The sequence below is a fragment of the Benincasa hispida genome, chromosome 12, assembly GCF_027475165.1.
Source record: "Benincasa hispida cultivar pf3 chromosome 12, pf3_genome.v1.1, whole genome shotgun sequence".
Taxonomy (NCBI): Eukaryota; Viridiplantae; Streptophyta; class Magnoliopsida; order Cucurbitales; family Cucurbitaceae; genus Benincasa; species Benincasa hispida.
Genome location: NC_143489.1, coordinates 14,885,843 through 14,906,738, shown reverse-complemented (window position 1 = coordinate 14,906,738; position 20,896 = coordinate 14,885,843). Strand labels below are relative to the sequence as shown.

The window sequence follows — 20,896 nt, the reverse complement described above, 5'->3', positions numbered from 1 at the left end:
AAACGATATAGAAGTTCAAAACTTGGAACAAAACAATTTAACATTTAAGATTAATAAACATTAGAAAATTCAAAGAAATAACAATCCTTAATAAACTTAACACACAAGCTTGTGAAATACCATCATCAAGTCTGTATCCCAATTTATTGTCATATTGGCTTAGAACAATGTCAATACGCTCAAAACAATACTTCTTTTTATAGGTGCACATAGGTTTATAATTTTATTACCATAATACATTCTATTTGTGTGTCTATAAACATAATCACGTCATTATAACATGTACACCACGAAAATATATTTACTGAGTGTATCGAATAATCAACATAGGTAAAAGATCTAGGAGATTAAAAATCATTTTAACGTAAATCTCACCATGCATATCACACATAAATCATGCCTTCACATTATTTTGAAACCATTCATGATAAAAAAATAAAAAAATAAAAAAATGACATTACTGAAAACCATAAATAATTTAGCAATTTTTCCTAAAGCCAAACATAATAATAAATTACATGAAATTTCATAATATTTGACTAAATAATAAAATATGTTGTAAATAAACCACTCAGATTTGAATCTCATAATTTCTTTAAAACCATATATAATCGTGAATTTCTTAAAATATCATATAATATATAAATGTTTAAACATTTAGTAAAGTATTCACTCACAAATTTTTTGTCAATCACACGTTAGAGATCATGAGGTACCCCAACTTCGATCCAATCAAATTATAAATTAACTATTTAAATTTAATGTGAAAGTATGTAAAAGAAAACACAACACCGAAGAGAATGATTTGGTTGTTTATTTGTTTTATTCCGTCTCAAATTATTATTATTATTTTGTTTATTTTTGTTAATTAAATTAATTTACAATAATAAATTGTAATGATTTGATCTTATCCATATTGTGGAATTTCTTTTTCAAAGATTTGATGGAATTTTGATGCAATATAAACCGAACTTAACTAATTAATTAACATACATTATTAAATATGGTAACAAATTTCAAATTATTTGGATTAAATTATTACATATACTAAAAATTGTTATAAGTTTAAAAATATAAAAGTTAAATTGTTAAGTTTAAAAAGGCTTGAGATTAAGTTTAGAAAAATTGGATAAAAAATATGTTTTGACCTTGAAAACAAGTTTTCAATAAGTATTCACTTTAGGGTGATTAAGAATTTTAATAAAATAAGTTAGTGTAAAGATGTATTAATATTTTTTTCCTACTAAAGTGTCACACTCCGCTCCAGTTTACCCTCTTAACCTGGATGAAATGATGATTGCAGCAGTTACCAACTCTTTTGCTGGTACTTACTACCTATCTAACCTGTTAAATTTTGCTCAAACCCTAAATACGTACATTTCATCAATATACGAACAAATTAACTCAGAACTTAACACAGTTACATTACAGGGTTTCATAGCATTGTTCATACATGAATATTACAACTTAGTGAGCCCCATCTAGAATACTAGTCCCTATTTGACAGACACATGTGTACTAACTAATACTGGTCTTCAATTAAGCTTCCTTCAATCTGACTCTTATAGTGGCAAAGCTGCAGCAGAGAAGTCTTTTGGGAACTGACCGCTACCTTAAAAGAAAACATTTGAAAACATGAGCTAGAAGCCCAGTGAGTGACTAATAGTTAAAGCATAACTTTCATACATAAATTTGATATTAAAACTGAAAGCTTTAACTGAAAACATAAACTTGGCAACTATTATCCATGCCATCAACATCACTTAGCACTTTTCTTACTTTGCTAGACTATGCCTTAGTTTATTAGTCTAGAGTGGCCCTTTTGCTCACTCTTTATCATTCTTTACTGCATTACTACTTAATTGGGAAGAAACCCTTTTGTTCACTTCCTAAAAACATAATTTACATCCTTAGTTGGGAGAGAACCTTTACTCAATTCCTCAACGTCAATCTATAGCTAGTGTGGAGTGATCTCAACATTACAAATAACAACTTCTCTTTCATTCGTGTGATTCTAGTTTAAGTATCGTCATACCTTTGGTACTACTGGTCAGATACCTTCTCTGTGTCCTTCAATATTGAGTTGCTCGGATACCTTCTCCGTGTCCTTCAGTATCGAGCTATTCAAATCTAAGACTAAGCTTCAGTATCTTCTCATTTAGTCCTTCAGTACTGAGCTATTCAAATCTAAGACTGAGCTTCAGTACCTTCTCATCTAGTCCTTCAGTATTGAACTACTTATACTAAACTTGCACATTCTTATCTCTTAATGACTTAGTTGCCCAAAAGCATTATATACTAATGCATTCTCATGTTCATTGAAAGCATAACATAAACATAACATTAATGTGAGATGCGTTGCTTGGTAACTATTTGAGAATAGTTGTCATAAATAGCTTTCAGTAAACATGCATTACTAGACATTCATAAGCATTAGCAATTTACTTAAAACATTTAAAGCATTTAGAGTCGCTCACAGTCTTTGGCAATCCTCTTCATGTATATGCTCACTGTTTGTTGAACACTTAGCCAAATTCTTAGGCCTTAACTTGACTAGGCAACAACTTCATTACCATGCATTCATGGCTTGCGTCTATGCCTTGCTTTAGGCGTTCAAGCCTCCTATGCGACCAAGCTTTCAGCCAACGCCTATTGGCCATTGCATAGCAACCTTTGCGCCCATTGTTTAGCTCATGCGCCCGTCTTGTGGCACATCAACGCATGCCCCATGCGTTCGTCTGGTCGCACCCATGGACAATTACATAGCAACCTTTGCGCCCATCGTTTAGCTCATGTGCCCCTCTTGTGGTATATCAACGCATAACCCATGCGTTCGTCTGGTTGCGCCCATAAACTCCAACGCAACCTTGTCCTAATACCTTGTGCGCCTGCCTGTAGGATCCAATGCCCACGCAGCACTTGCACTTACGACTTCAATATGTGTTGCATGGTCTAATGCTTCTTAGCGCGTCCTTGCGCTAATTCAGCCTCCAACGCATACGCTCAACATCATCGTCAAGCCCTTAAAGCTGCTTGTTTGTTCAACCCAAGCAGCTGCCTGCTTGTTCAAGATTCCAGATTTAACTTTCAATTTTAATAACTAATTTTTCAGGCCTTTTCTCAAGAAATTTCCTTCTACAAATATTCTCTAAAATGTCTTAGCAAGCTTAAATTAAAATTTCAGCTCAGAATTTCTCATGGTTGAGCTGAAATCCTTAGATCATTAAGACTGGCCCAACTTAATCAAGAATTCGACCTTCAGCCGAATTCTTCATTCTCTAGCTCGATTCCGCTAGAATATCCTTCTAGCATTTCAACCTCAGCAACTAGACATACTCAGGGTTTGAATAGCTCTGAAATTACTCCATTTGCATGAGCGAATTTCTCCAACCCTCTCTTTGAAATCGAGTTTCCCTTTTAAACTAGCAGCTGTATGTTCTCCTTTTAACATCAAGTTGCCACCTAATCCTTAAAGGATAATATCAAACCTGAGTACGACAACTGACTTCGCTAATCAATCACTAAGATGATCCTTCCCTCTTGGTTATCGACGCAAGCGTCAGCTCCCAAGCCAACGCTTGCAACCACATGACCGCATACCTCCTCCACAATGCATCGCCCAATCTTGTTAACGCATAGCTCACTTAAAGGCTATTGCGTCCCCCCTTTTGGTCGCATACTCCTAAGCGAATGCATTTTCTAGCCCATGCATAGCTTAGTCTTATCATATCAAGCAAGCATTAGGCCTTCCTCATTTCATAGCATAACTTTAGCGTGCATCGAGTTTCAACGCCTTACACACATTGCATACTCCATCGTCTAGCGCCCAGCGCCAATCGTCTAGCACCCAACGTCTATCGTCTAGCGCTTGTCGTGCAACTCATCGTCTAGTGTTGATGCTGATCGTGCAGTGCCAATTCCTCGTCGCTTAACGCTATTGTCCAATGCATAGCGCTATCGCTTAGCGCGACCCTTTGTATCGTCTAGAGTTGCACTTTACTGCACGATTGCCTACCGCATCTCTTAACTCCACGCATTTGCTACACGATTGCCTACCTCATCGCATAGCGCCGGTCGTTTGCTAGACGATTACATACCTCATCGTATAGCGCCACTTATTTACTACACGATCAACCAGCGTGCGCATCTCCAATGCCTAGTGCCCAAATACCCTCGCAAGCCCCTTGGCTGCCACAAGCCTTATCAACGCATCATGTCTTTCAACTCATGCGTTCATCCTTAGTACCAATGCATAGTTTATCCTTGCCTTCAACACTTAGCCTCTACAAGCCTTGGTTGCTACACACGCAACCTCATGCGTCCACACTTCTCCATCAACGCATGCCTACACTTTGCTTCCATACTTAGCCAATTTTTACTTGTTATATTATCTAAAACTCACCCTTAACTAAGTATTTGTAACACTTAGAATTTTCTTCCTCCCTCTTCTTACTTTCTTTACCTCCTTTCATAATTTTACTTAACACGTTTGTTACTCACTTATATAGGAAAATGGAGTACGGAGTTTACATAGAGCTACCTTAAACATAATTTAATTGGTTAAAACATATGAACTTAAGTAATAAATTAGAAGTTTGAATCTCTTAATAGGTTAGATATGCGAATTCCTTCCCTACCTCCATAATATGTTTGCTTACTTAGTATCCTATCATTAAATATATTTGGTCAAAACTACAAATTTTGATTAAAAAAAAAAAGCTCTAATATCATTTTTCTTTAAAATTCTATCAATTTTATTAGAACACTTTCTTTCACAAATTTTCAGAAGAGAAGTTGTGAGATGGTAGAAAATTGGCCACCTTATTCAATTTGTTTTGTAGCCTCTTATGTTGTCTGAAAATTAAACTATGAAAGTGGTCTCATACTTTATTCAGCAATATCTAAGCATTGACATCAAAGTGGAAGCTATAAGATTTGGAATTAATGATTATATTAAATAACCTAACTTTGGTTTATAACAAAGTGGTATTCTTGAAAAATAAAAATAAAAAAATTAATAACTAACACATTTGGACATAGTGTTTATACTATCGACCTCAAGATCATAAGTTCGATTCCCCACCTCACACTTTAATTACAATATCTTTTCAAAATAATAATAATAATAATAAAATTATTGTAGAGGATGAAATTTAATTAATTATAATTTTTTAAAATCAATTAATAGAAATTAGTACTAAAAGCAGCAAATAAATACTTAATGAAAAATCAAGGTGGCAAAGTGTAAATTTAGAGATTTAAGGACTAAATTGAAACCAATCTTAAAATCTCAAAGATGACAACATTTTGAAATATAAAGATTAAATTGAAATCAAAAGTAAAATTTACGAACTAAATATATAAAATTTTAAAATTTAGAGGCTAAATAGAAAATTAAACTCACAAATCTATGGAAAGAAAAAAAAAAAAAAAGAATTTTCCGTCAATTCATTTATTTATTTATTCCTTGTAAAGTGAACTGCCCCGCCCATGGTTCCAGAGCTCAAAACCTTCAACTTATTATTATTTCATCTTGGTTTGGTAGTTGGTTGAATGAAAAGCAATTCTTCACGAACTTTCAAACTTCCTCATGCTTTGCTTTGGATTTCCCGCTCTCATCACGTTTTTCCCTTTTCTCCACTCCTTTTCATGCACAATTTTCCACCGACTATACTTTTCATCCAATGATTTTCTTAAATTATAGTGTAATTGATTTAAAGTTTAAAACTACTAAAAACAATTATTTTTAAGTATAATAAAATGTCATTGGTTATCAATGAATCATGAATCGATTAAGATACATATCAATCAATGATCGATAAATTGTAATAGACATTTATTAAACACCGATAGATATCTACTACATTTTATCATTGATAGATAGTGAAAATTACTATATTTGTTATAAGTTTATACATTTTCTTTTATTTGAAAATAGTCCTAAATTATATCCCAAAATTTTATTATTTATATTAATTAATTTAATTTACAATAATAAATTGTAATGAATTGATCATATATTGTGGATTTTTCTAAAAAAAGTTTGATGTCAAAATAAACCTATCATAACTAGATAATTAAAATACGTCAACTAAATATGGTTACAAATTTTAAATTATTACATACTATATTTACGGACTAAAAATGGTTACAAGTTTAAAAATAGAAAAATTAAATTGTTAAGTTTACAAAGGTTTGGAGATTAAGTTTAGAGATACTATGGATGAAAAATATTTTTTTAACCTTTTGAAAATTTATTCACAAAATTGTGATAAAAGTAATATATGTTTTCGATAATTATTCAACTTCAATTACTGATCTTAAAAGAATAGAATAGTGAAAGGACACATTAAGATTTTTTTACTCGAATTAATTTTAGCATAATTTAATTGGTTAAGACATTTGATCTTACGCAATAGATTAGAGATCTGAATTTCTTAACAAGTTAGATATTTTTTTAAAAAAAAAATTAAAATTACAAGGTTTTTTAAATCTGAAGTGTCATTTGAGTGTAATGTGATAGAAATTTCTATCAAAATGGATGTTTTTCCATTTTCATACTAAATTATAAAAATAACTTTTAAACTGCCCCTAAGGTCCAAACTACTTTTTTTTTTTTTTTGATAATTTCCTCGCGGTAAAGTCCAGAATTTTCAGTTGAATACAACAAATCCAAATATGAAAAGAGAATGAATAGCTTTACATTTATCATGGATAGAAATTGATTAAGGACGTATTTGGATTGACATAAGAAAAAGTATTTTTCGAAAAAATCATTTTTATTTAAACTCTTTTGATAAACATAGTTTCAAACATACTTTAACAGGATTTCAAATGCAATTTTAAGTAATTGTCAAATATTTCAACTTTTTTTTTAAAAAAAATAACTTATTTTTAAAATTAAATAAACTAAACACCCCTAAATTATTCCATATAAGAGAAGGTGGATTTTTTAAAATAATTAAGAAAAAACAAAATTTTGATTATTAAAATCGGGACAGAGATCTGAATTCCCTCTCTCTATCTAGAATTTTGGTGTATGGAATAATACTCTTAAAAAATTATTATGGCAACACAAAGCACTTAGCTAACATTGGAGAACATATAAGCACAATAGTGCTTCAAATGTATTACGTCTCACGAAAGGTTCAATCTTCATATCTCTATATTTGTTGTACTAAAAGGGAACATAATATTACTTACAACATCAATTAATTATTTAATTTATTATCACCCGATTACGTGTATAATTTTTTTAGTAGAATAGATGAAATTTAAACGTTTCACCTTAAAAGAGATAGGAGCGTTTGGGGGTAAGAGTGAAGTTGTTTAATTGTAGAGTCTACAGTATAAGAAGTTAACAAGTCTTGAATGGAATATTTTTAATCGTTAAGCTCCATAATGGGTTTAAGAACTTTTTGAACCAAACGTGGAGTGAAATTTCACTTTCTCAACTCTTGCTCCTTGAGCTAAACATGTTCTAGATGTCTTATTCACTTATCTATACTCATGCCGACCACTATATGTATCTAATGTCACCATTTATGTAATGTCATAATTTATAATTAAGAGGATTAGGTGTATTGTTAATTTATTTATGCTCACGTCAACCATTATATATACCTAATGTATAAATGTCATCCTTACCATTAATTCAACTTGTTAATTAGTAAATTTCCAAGATCATTCTTTAAACTTTCTCATATACATTTTAAGAGCCTAACTAATTAGTTTTCTTTTAGACAATTTAAAGTATAATTCAACTCGTTAAAGGATATGTTCTCGACGAAAAGATTAGAGTTTGAATCGTTCTGCTTCTAATATGTTTTATCAAAAATAAAAAAATAAAAAAGAAAGAATGGTAGTAGCTTGTTTCATTCTTTGAATAAATAAAATAATTTTACTAATTTGAGTGTAACTTCTTATTTATTATAGGTTTTAAAACTCTATCTTTGATCAAAAGAGCCTAATTCAATCTAAGAAGAAATTTTATTCGTATACTTCCATGTGGGAAAAAAAGCTCTCACATTTTAGTGGAGAGAGAGAGAATCTCTCCTAAAAATAGGGAGTGGGACCCACAGTGGCCAATGAAATGAATCAAAGTTGAACCGTCAACCCCAAGGAATGTTGACCGCTGAAAAATCTCTGAAAAACTGCTCTTACACTTTCTTCTCTGTCTTCAACTTTCCCAACTTTCTTCTTCTTCATTCCTTTATCGCAATCGCCACTTGAAGTTCTCTGCAACAACTCCACCGCCAATCACAATCTCCAAACCTTTTTCACAATGCAGAAGAGTTCCTCAACATCTTCCTTAGGTCCAGGTGGCCTCGACCTTTCTCAAGCCTTCTTCAAGCCAATCCGCGACGCCTCTCCCCCATCGACTTCAAAGCGCAACACCAAAATCTCCGTCATCGGCACCGGAAACGTTGGCATGGCCATCGCTCAAACCATCCTTACTCAAGATCTGGTCGACGAACTCGTCCTCGTCGACGCCAAGCCCGACAAACTCCGCGGCGAAATGCTCGATCTCCAACACGCTGCCGCTTTCCTTCCCCGCACCAAAATCAGCGCCTCCACCGATTACTCCATTACCGCTGGATCCGATCTATGTATTATTACTGCTGGTGCTCGCCAGATCGCCGGTGAATCTAGGTTGAATCTGCTGCAGAGGAACGTTGCTCTGTTTCAGAAGATCGTGCCGCCGCTGGTTCAGTTCTCTCCCGAGACGATTCTTCTGATCGTTTCAAATCCGGTGGATGTTTTAACTTATGTTGCTTGGAAGCTCTCTGGTTTTCCTTCAAATCGAGTGATTGGATCGGGAACGAATCTGGATTCGTCTAGGTTCAGGTTTCTTATCGCTGATCATCTCGACGTCAATGCTCAGGATGTTCAGGTCAGTTTTCCGATTGATATTTCTCCTGCGTTCTTCAATTGATCAGTGCTTTTTTTGGTAATTTGGTGTTTGTTGAAGAAATTTCCCTTTTGATTTAATTGTTTTTGGTTGATTGGTATCAAATGTGCTGATTATTTTTGGGAAAATTTGTGGAAAAGAACATCTCAAATAACTATTAGATAGAAAAAAAAAAAAAATCAAAACCAAATCTGTTAGACACGAAATTAAAAATGTTATTAAACACTTTTTAAAGTCCATAAATTTATGAAGTAACCTACAAATTTAGACTGCTTTTGATAATCATTTTTATTTTTTAAAATTAAGTATATTTTCTTTCATTTTTTAAGAGTATAAGAGTTGTATTAAATTTTTTTTTTAAAAAAAACTGTTTTTTTAATTTTTAAAATTTGACTTAGTTTTTTTATAATATTATTAAAAAATAGATAATAAAACATTAAATTTAAAAATGAAAATGTGTTTATAGGTTTAATTTTAAAAAATAAAAAATCAGATGGGTACCAAATGCTGCCTTAGAAATTTATAATATAATCTAACAAGTTCAAAGAATAAACTTGTAATTAAACTAAAAAAATTGTGTTTAAATTATAAATTTGATCTCTATGATTGAAGGAAGTTAGAATTTAGTTATAACTAAAATTTTGTATTTATGGTTTATAAAATTCTAGGAGGGGTTTATCAAACCCTAGGACCATTTATGAGATTTTATGAAATTAGGTGGACAAATTTTAACCTTTACAAAAGGAGTAGATTCTAACATTCTCCTAACCATTGGAACCAAATTTGTAATTTAATCAAAATAAATAACCAATGTTCCACCTAATATTTCTTCACCAATATTCACCTCTATCAAACTTATTAAAAGCAAAACAAAGATAAATGAAAAAAAAAATCTATTTTAGGTTTAAATACTACTTTGGTACGTGTGATTTTAACTTTGATTCATTTTTATACTTGTACTTTTAAGATGTTCATTTTGGACCTTATATTTTAAATTTTTGTTCATTTTGGTTCTTGAACTTTTGAAAAGTGGTCATTTTGAACCTTTAAAAATGAAGTAAAAGTGAAAATGATGGGATAAAAATGGTCACTTCTTAAAAGTATAAGGACCTGAATGAACATTTTGAAAGTATAGAAACCAAATTAAACTAAAGTTAAAAGTATAAGAACCAAAAGGAATATTTTGAAAGTATATAATAAAAATGAACTCAAACCAAACATATAGAAACTAAAGTAGTATTTAGGGGTGACAATTCAAACCGCAAAAATCGAACTGAACTGAATTGAAAACTTAGTGAAATCGAAAAATATGGTTCGGTCCTGTTTGAAAAAATTTTGAAACCGAATTAATTTGGTTTGGTTCGGTTTCAATTTTGAAAATCAAATTTTAAATCGAAGTGAAAGAGTAAATCGAATTTAAAATCGAATCATTTTTAATTTAAAAAATAAAACCAAATTGAACCGAACCGTTTTTTAATTAAAAAGATGTAACATAGATTTTTTTAAAATACCAAACCGGCTCGATTCGGTTCGATTTGAACCAATAAATTCATTTGATTTGATTTGATTTTAATATTAGAAAATTCGGTTTGATTCGGTTTGACTATTAAACTGAATAAAATAGAATCGTTTCAACCCATTAGTATTTAAACATTCAAATTTTGAATGTTGGTGGACAGAAATTAGAAAAAGGAAAAAGAAAAACCGCGTTTTGAGAATTCAGTTACCAAAATGAAGAAATAAATTCACCCAAGTATAATTCAAACCATAATCTAGGTGCTTAAATTATGCATCAAACCATAGATGAATTTGTAGAAAATAGCATTGATATTTAAATCATGAAGCTAAAAAATAGAGGATTGGATTATATATGTGTTTGAAGGCATACATAGTGGGAGAGCACGGCGACAGTTCAGTAGCATTATGGTCAAGCATAAGTGTAGGCGGAGTGCCAATACTAAGCTTTCTAAAGAATCAACAAATCGCCTACGAGAAAGAAACATTAGAGAAAATTCACAAAGAGGTCATTGGCGGGGCTTATGAAGTCATAAGCCTTAAGGGCTACACATCATGGGCAATCGGCTATTCCGTGGCGAGCTTGGCTCGGTCACTCCTTCGAGACCAACGGAGGATCCACCCCGTCTCTGTCCTTGCAAAAGGGTTGTATGGTATTGACGGTGGCGACCTGTTCCTCAGCCTGCCTGCGCAGCTCGGGAGGGGTGGAGTATTGGGGATCACCAATGTGCATCTAACTGAGGAGGAGTCGAGACGGTTGAGGGACTCGGCCAACACCATCTTGCAGGTGCAAACCGAGTTGGGGATCTGAAAATTTTGCACCAACAATTTATATCCATGGATGATATGGATGCTTTTGATGTTGTTTTGATGGTGTTTGTGTTTCTTTTGAGGTTGGATGAAGAGTAAAGAGCTAACTTTGATAAGGGTGAGATTGATAATGTTTTGTTCTATTACCCTTTAGAATGATATATATTAACTATAATCACACAATGTATAACATATAATGATGCCCGATTAAGGCACTACATCGATCCATGGACAAATTTCCCTAAACTTACGAAATTTAATAAGAATTTAAACTTCATGTCGTTTTTATGAAATCGCATCAATCGTTTCTGTCTTATATTAAACTCTTACTTCTTTTTTTTAACATGCATTCTTGGCCTATTGATAATTTTGCATGTCTATAATTTCCTTCCATCTCTTGGTTGGGTGTTCAATTCTTAAAATGGACACTTTTATTTTTTTTTTTCTTTTATATTTATTTCCATCTTTCATATTTTATTTATTAATTTTATATTTACCAAAAAAAATGCTATATTTATATTTTATTTTAGTTTTGAATTTTAAAATTCTCAATTATTTAGATTTATATATTATTTTAATTTTCAATATGTATGTATTTTAGTCCCTAAACTTATCTAAAAGTAACAATTTAATTCCTAAACTTTGGATTGTAAAAATTTAGTCTCTCAACTTTCAATTTTGTGAAAATTTAATCCTTAAATTTTATAATGCAATAATTTAGTCATTGTACTTTAAAATTTGTAACAATCTAGTCCTTATTTTAAATATTAGTGTTAAGATTTAACAAATTCTCTTGCATAAACAAACCAATAAATTAATTAGAGATTCAATATTTTCATAAAATATAAAATATCCATCATAAAATAATAAAAGTTGACATATAATTTTGATAAATTTACTTACGTTAGGGACTAAATTATTACATACTAAAGTTTAAGGACTAAATAATTACAAAATTAAAAATATAAGGACTAAATCGTTACAAACCAAAGTTTATGGACTAAATTGTTACTTTCATAAAAGTTTAGGGAACCTTTATTTTTTTATATTTCAAATTTCAATTCTCAAGGTACTTTTATTTATTATTTGTTTTTTATATTTTATTTATTTTCTTTATGTATACTAACTTTTCTATATTTAACTTTTGAATATTAAATTTTGCAATATGCATGTTTATATATTATCTTAATTTTAATATTTTAGTATATCAGTAATCGAGGAGACTTTTATAATATATATAAATTTTGCCGACTAAAGCATTCATTATCTTAACTTTAATATTTGACAACAATGACATTTACATAATAACATAATTAAGTTAGATTTGACTTGACATCATTTAAGACAAATGACTCGATTAAAAGTGACGGTGACAATCAAATTTGGGCAACATATAAAGAATATGATGCAATTTGTTATTATATTTAGTTTTCATCGGGTCTTACTTGTATTAGATGACATAAACTTTTGATGATATCTTTTTCAATATTTAAAGTATGATATATCTTCTCTTTTTATATTATATTGTTAAAAAAAAAAAAGCAAAAAAAAAAAAAACAGTTTCTGTTTTTTTCTTTTAAAAAAACAGAAAACAAGAATAATTATCAAATATATTCTTGTTTCTTGTTCTGAAAAAAGAAGAAATGGGAAACTAAAAACAGAAAATGGGAAACAAAAAGTAGGAAACGAAAACATTATCAAAGAGACTCTTAATTGCTTGTTTTGAAGGACTGTCAGGATCTACTTAATTTTGAATAAATTTATTCTAACATCACCTGAATGTCACGTTATCCACCCTATATTTTTCCAACATTCAATTTAAATTCTTGGATACAAATTATTTGGGATAACTTTAATGTTAGCTTTAACCAGCTTTTACCATTACCAAACACAAATGATTAGTCTAAAATCGAACTAAATTACCATAAATATTTGCCAGCTTTATTGCAATCCATATCAAATCTATTTTGCATCTGGAACTCCACTCACAAATATATTAATATTTCAATATTCTTATTCTTCCACCAAAACTCATATTAGAGTTCAAAGTAGAAACTAAAAATTCGAGAATAATCAATAAAATTGATTGGATTGATTTTGAAGAGTATATATATGAGTTGATTCGTTCAGTTTACATAAAAATTCTCAATTTTAATTAGTCCAAAATAGTAGATTTTAATTTGGTTTCGGTTGTTTGAATTAGTACTAGTAAACAATACGTGTTGTACACTGAAATGTTAAAATTTTAATTTAAAGTTTAAAATAGTGTATAATTATTTGTAAAATTTTTATTCATGTAGTCTATACATATTATTTAAACTTTGTTTTTATGATTATCAAGTATTAAAAGCTGGTATCAATAATATATTTTTCGTTATACAATATGAATTTAGACACAATTACAGAAAATTTAATTTTAAAGCAAAACATATCTAAAAATTGAAATTATACATGTCATTTTTTTAATACAATTGAAAGTATACTTTTTATTACCCCTCCATATTTTACCATTTTCACGTTTCCATTAATATCAGATTCATAACTATTGAATCTAATTAAATATTTTTGTTTGTTTTTCTTTATGCTCGTTTTTCATCCGTTGGATGCCCTAACCGCTCTTCATCGTCTTGAAAATCAGTGAGTTTTTTTCAGAAAATATAGATCCGATTTTTCTATTCTTATTGTTTTTCCTCATTGTCATCCATACTCTTCAAAGCAAAACAGGCATCCTAATCGACAATTCTATTCTTTTCTCTAGTGAGTACATGCTTGAGTTGGGAAGTTATGTTAACCTTGAGAAAAAAACCAATATACGTAATTTAGCACCAAGATCACGTCGAATTTTGTTTTTTTAGACTGTGAACCTTTCCACGGCACAATAACGATTGACATTTAGTTCTAACACATTCGACCACAAATAATAGTATTTCTAAAATTCTTTTTCACCAATCTCAAATTAGTTAAGATTTAATTTACAACTGGAATTGAAACTCAATAGCAATGAAACTGACTAAAGTGGGTGTAGATTGTCTATGGACAAAAAAATGTTCTTCCAAATTGCATTTTCATCTAAACAATATTTAAAAAAAAATTATTATATTTTCTTCTTACATCAAAGGTATTTATAGAAGTTCGTGTAACGATGTAACACGAACATTATAATAACGAATAAAAGAGAAAATGGGTATTAACCTTTCTGAGCTCAAATAACTTTCATCATCGTATCAATTTACATCATTATATTCTTTACATTTGGTAGGCAAATATCACGTTAGATGACTCAAACCTATATATATTTTTTTTTAATCAATAAAACTCCAAAATTTTTATATGCGAATCAATTTATTTTCTCAGTTAGGATGTCCCTTAAAAATTGTTAATTCATCAATTCTAATCATCAATTCTATTAGTTTGAGATTTGAAGAAGTGTGCAAAAAGTGACACATAGATGAATTTCAAACGTAACATTAATAAATGGTTTCACACTATGTTTTTTTAAACATAACATGCATGGGATCGTAAATGAATATAATCTAAGGCGTTTAATTTGCTTCAATTATTATCTTATAATTTTTTAATTGATACAACCAAAATTTAGACATTTAAATCGATATTTTTTTTCCAAATTTAATGAACTTAAGCTATATATAGAAGTTTTATAATAAGATTCTACAAGATTCCTCTTCAATGATTGATCTAATGGTAATGGTCTTCCACTAAAATCTTTTATGGGTCTCAAGCCTTTGTTAATAGTATCAATTCTTCTTAAAATATAGTTTAGTTTCTTCATGTGAATATATAAAAACATTAATATATAATTAAAAACTCTCTGCCTTTAGCCATCTCCTTCTATAAAAGGTGTATATAATAAGCTTCGTCTCATTCTTCATTTGAAATAGACTTAATTCCCACATTCATAGTTAAAACCAAACATAATAGAGAGAGATTAAAAGATGGGTTATTCAGAAGCTTATTTTTCTCATTTCCAATTCTTCCTCTCCTTCAATCTTCTCTTCTTTACACTTTCCACAACCACATGCACAAGTTTTTCTCTTCAAAACCCCAAATTTCAACAGCCACAGCTACCAAAATTACCAAAATTATCTATTATTCTTCCTCCTCCCACATCTCCTTCTTCCCCCAATGAAAAATGTCCTAAAGATGCCATTAAGATTGGCCTTTGTGCCAAATTGCTCAACAATGATTTGCTCAAAGTCATTCTTGGCCAACCACCTGTTGCTCCTTGTTGCTCTCTCATTCAAGGCATTGCTGATCTTGAAGCTGGAATTTTCCTTTGCACTGCCATTAAAGCAAGTGTGTTGGGCATTGACCTTACCCAAATACCAATTTCACTTACTTTGTTCCTTAATAATTGTGGTACGAAAGTTCCACCAGATTTCCAATGCCCTTGAATTAGATTTTTTTCCCCTTATGTGTTGTGTGTTTTAAGTTTAATTTCTTATGTTAATTTTGTTGTCTTTATGTTTTGTTTGCTAACAATTTAGCAAACATTATTTATTGTGTGGTGTAACTCATGTCAAAATAAAGTTGATTTATATGTTGTTTTATACATCATTTGTATCTCAATATCCATCAAGATTATTCACTTTTAGGAAACTTCTTTGGTATAATTAAAGGAAGTGGGTAGGGGTCAAATTTCCTTTAAACGAGAGTGAGTCGAAAATGAGGGCATTCGTTCATCCTTCCATTCAAAAGCGCCAACATAATTGGCTACGACAAACGTGAACCATTTCTTTCTTTTCTTACTTCCAAACAAAGTTTGAATGTTGTCTAATCAAATCCCAAGTCTATCCGAGGTGGAATTTTTCATTGTCGGCCTAAAGGACGAGAGTTGGGGAGCTTAACCCATCTATTTAGCTTTTGAGATTAAGGATAATTTAATATGGCATTGAAGTAGGAAGCTCTGTGTATAATACCATTTCTTCTCTATAATTGATATTGATTTCTAGTTTTTTGAATTAAAAAAAAAAAAAAGACCACAAATGTAGAAGAGTGTTTAATATTGATATTTTAATGTGTAACCTATGAATTTAAGCTAGCTTGAGTGATATTACATGTAGTATTGATAAAGTCTATGGATCATAAAATATGTCATATTTTCTATCTTTAAATTAATATGAACTTCTAACCTTCCTCTGCATGTTGCTGAACTCAAATAATAAAAAATAGAGACAAATTTAAATTTTTGCATCATGAAGTTTAATTATATCAGTATAGTCCTCGATTTGAAATTTGAACAATATAATTAAGTTCCAAACATTTAGAAAATACTCCATTTAAGACTCTCACAACTTATACTCTGAACTTTTTTTATAAATAAAACAAAACCAATTTAAATAATAAGTGAAAAAAGGATTATCCAATCCAGATTGTCACAATTCATACACGTTATTACAACAAAATCAATAACAAGGAATAAAACAAACAATAAAGCTGGTAGAAAAAATACCTACATTTGGGGGTAGTCTGAATTTTTTCAAGTTATTGTTTTTCTTAATCAAACGACATTGAAGATTCATAAAATCCAATAGGACCCATTTTATTTGTATCTATTCTAAATTTTATTCTCTCTACCAAAGATTTACGTAGATTGTGTATAATAATAATAATAATCTATAGAATATATCAAAGGGGTTATAGGGAGAAGCTTTTATTTTAATCATTCTAACTATTGCATTAGTGGCAAATTGGACAATTTTAAAATTTGTTAAATAAAAACTCAAAAGCAAATTGAAAAGTCTTATTTATTCCATTGATATTATTACATTTAAGGAGAAATTTAAATGTTACGTTTCTTGAGAAACTCCTTGAAAATGAAACAAATCATCAAAGTCTACTAAACATCTTAGAATAAGAATGTTACGTTTCCACAACATCCCTATACTCTCCACATCCCCATATTCTCCTCTCTCAATTCTTGAACGTCTCCTATCTTTTTCTATATAAACATATATTTTCTTCTTGTCCAATATTAAAATGCAAAGGCTCATGATGCTACTCACAATGAAGAAGAATGAAAAGATTGGATTTTGAAGTTGGCTTGGTAGATTTTATGTGTGCGATAAAAATACATGGGTGGCTTGGGCAAAAATGAAAAACAAGTATGAATGGTTAGCCTAAATTCTTTATATCTATATTGAATAGATAAACCCTATGATCATTCATGTCAAATTGTCAAGAATAACATACCAGATTCCATTGCAAAATTGATGATAGCTTCAAGATGATGATGGATGACTATGGTCTTCCTCAACCAAAACTCCGAATGCCCTTAGTGGGATCTCTCTCTAGATGGGATTCAAGAAAAACCGAATGCTTATTGTTTTGGTATATCAGTCTGAAAATATGAGTCAATGTATCCTGTAAGGATCAGATCCTTGGCACCATACACAAGCATATAGCCCCTCGTTCTCTGAAGATACTTGAGGATGTTTTTAATGGCAGTCCAATGACCATATCTAAGATTGAACTGAAAAATTGTTGACAATTCTGACTGTATAGCATCAATAGAGAAACGTTTCATATCTTCAACTTCTTAAGGTGTCTTAGGACACTGTTCTTTAGACAGGGGAATTCCATGCCTGAAAGACAGTAAACCCTTCTTGAAATTATGCATTTTATATCTATACAACATCTTGTCTATATATGATGCCTGAGATAAGACTAGCGTTCTGTTCTTGCGATTTCAAAAGATTTGGATTCCAAGAACATATTGTACTTCTCCCAAATATTTCATTTGGAGTTGTGTTGCTAACCATCTCTTAATGTCATCCAGGAATCCTACCTTCCTAATGAGTAGGATATCATCAACATACAACACCAAGAATGCTACAGATAATCTTTTTTGTAAACACAAGGTTCCCAACGTTCTGTTCAAAGCCATAAGATTTGATCACAGTATCAAATCTTACATTCCAGGATCTAGAAGCTTGCTTTAATCCATAAATGGATTATTTTATCTTGCAAACCTTTTGTCCTTGACCATATTCAATAAACCTCTCTGGTTGAGCCATATAGATACTCTCTTCAAGATTGCCATTTAGAAAGGCTATCTTGACATCCATTTTCCAGGTTTCATAATCATAAAAAGTGACTATGGATTAGAGTATCCTAATCGACTTTAGCATGACAATAGGATAGGAGGTTTTTAGTCCACCCCCTCTCTTTGGGTAAACTATTTTGCCACACATCGAGCCTTAAAGGTCTGTATCTTTCCGGCTTAGTCTTATTTCCTCTTGTAGATTCATTTATAACCAATAAATTTTACTCCATCTGACTGATCTACAAGTTCCCAAACTAAATTGAAGTACATAGACTCCATTTTCAGGTCCATGGCTTGGATCCACTGGTCTCGGTCTACATCTTCCATTGAATGTTTAAAGGTCAATGGATCCTTTAAGCCATCATCAGGTATGACGACCTAAGTTTTTGTTAAACCTATGTAACGGTCAAGTTGTTGAACAATCCTCCCACTATGTTAAGGCTCTCTCAACTCTTGAGAAGGATGTGGTTGACCAAATGTTCCAGCTCCATCAGCAACTCTTGTTGAAGGATGACCTAATAAAAAAACTCTTGTTAAGTTATTTTATCTCTTTTCCCTAAGACAATTAGGAAAAATCATGAAAAGTGCAACAACTTGACAAAAAAATCATCGAATTAATTATATTATGCGATCACATATGAACACAATCTCGTAATCCAAAAGTTATAAAAATCGTGCTTTGTGAATGCAGAAATCTATTCATGCGATCATAAGATGTCACTGTAGAAGAAAATTCCTGACACCAAAATTGGATTCGCATCGTGTGATAACGGGCAGAAATGCACGTTATTACAGTGCAAAGTTATAAAACAATGAAGGATTGCGATAGTAAAAATATATGAAATTGCGTCCAAAAGTGTTAAGTTTGTAACATTGCGATCGCATGCGTCCATCGCATTAAAAATAGTTAACTTATGTATTTAGTGCAGAAAATGTGTTGGCGCAAGGCGAAATTTCGATCCAAAGAAATTAACGTCCGAGCGCATTAAGAGATTGTGACCGCAAGGGTATATGGTCGTTTGCATTCGTAAAAATCTGCTTAAGAAGGTGGCCGCATAGAATCGGCACATCAAGACGAAAGATTAATAAATCACGATGGGACAGAAAGCTGATGATGGTCAATTCTGAATTAAGTTGAAAAGGCATTAACGACACTATAACAAGTACACTCGACTTTTCAGTGACAATTATTCGGGGCATCAGACAGAGAATTAATGCCATCCCATCAGTGCAATCATAAAAGAGAAAAAGCTCTTCACCTTGAAGCCCTATAAATACTGAAGGCCACCTTCATTGAAGCAGTTCGGTTTTTCATTCCAGCTAAGCCATATAGAAGATAGTTAGCCTTAGTTTTTAGTTTCCATATACTCAGAAGGTGGAAGCGAGAGAAGGAAAAAGACGCCGGAAGATCGTCCTGGTCAGCTCGAGAGAGTGCCAGGGAGCGTGGAAAATAGAGAGGGCCAACTCTTGCGAGAGCAAGAATATCTTTTGAGCAGAGTAGAGAAAAACAATGTAAAAGCCTTGGGAAGCAAGAAATTGCTACCAGACTCTTTATCCTTATTTCACATTGTCATTCTGTACTTCGATTTCATATATATATAGAATGGAACTTACATTTCTATATCTGTTCACTCTCTTCATAATGCGCATGAGTAACTAAACTTTTGAATGGGTTGAGAAGTACTTAGCTAACATGACCTAGGATTTTCATTGCATGCGATCATCTTGTCTTATATTGCGTCCATCACTCCTTTAGAGCTACTTGAGAGAGAGTCTAAAGAAAGAATCTAAGACTTGAGAGAGCTAGGTTAGAATCTAGACTTGAGAAAGCAAGATTAGATATGCATAAGCAAGGGATAGAAACTTAGAGATAAGCTCTGTTTGCCAACATGCATCGCATGCACCCTAGAGATAGGTTATGGTAGTATGCGGTCGCCTTGCGTATGTGTGTGTCATTCGTCATCGCATAGGCAAGAGTAGAGGCTTAGATGTAAGTCCTATAGACATCATCGCATACATCGCATGCGTTCTAAAACTAGAAGTCGTAGCATTTGCATTGAGAGATGACTTACTATTGTATGTATGTAGCATGATTGCATAACATGAATGCAATCCTAGGAAGTGTTAGCTAAATCCTTTCTCAACCCATTCCCCCGCATACTCATCGCATCTTTCGTATTATTAACTCTTTTCTCAACTCCGTCGCATAAACTTTATACTTTAAACAACACACCAACCAACTCATTGATTTATTTGTTACCGAAAAGTGATCTAGAATTACCATTGCATATTGTTTTCCTTAGTCCCTGTGTTCGACCCTGGGCTTACCAGGCAACTCAATAGGATTTATACTTGGATCTTGCTGAAAAAACTTATATGCACAATGCATATTCCACCATCGCATTCTACACCATTATTACATCGCATTAAACAACGCATCAAGTTTTTCGCGCTTTTGCCGAGGACTACGACAATACATCATGCTAACGGTAATTTTTCTTATTTTCTTTGCAGCTTTCAATCTCTGGCGAATTACGACCCAGAGATTGAAAGAACGTTCTAATGAAGATTGAGAAACAACCGCCAACAACAAGAAG

The 20,896-nt window shown here is 31.6% G+C and overlaps 1 protein-coding gene and 1 pseudogene across 1 annotated transcript; both read left to right on the top strand.

Annotated features, from left to right (window-relative positions):
- The first annotated feature begins 7,976 nt into the window (after positions 1 to 7,976).
- On the top strand, positions 7,977 to 11,529 carry LOC120092617 (Lactate/malate dehydrogenase family protein). The gene is made up of 2 exons (XM_039050759.2): positions 7,977 to 8,893; positions 10,794 to 11,529. Exons 1-2 carry the CDS (start codon positions 8,285 to 8,287, stop codon positions 11,235 to 11,237), a joined length of 1,053 nt encoding a protein of 350 aa, XP_038906687.1. The 5' UTR covers positions 7,977 to 8,284; the 3' UTR covers positions 11,238 to 11,529.
- Positions 11,530 to 15,189: 3,660 nt separating this feature from the next.
- Positions 15,190 to 15,648, top strand: LOC150031797 (putative lipid-binding protein AIR1 pseudogene; annotated as a pseudogene).
- Positions 15,649 to 20,896: the final 5,248 nt, after the last annotated feature.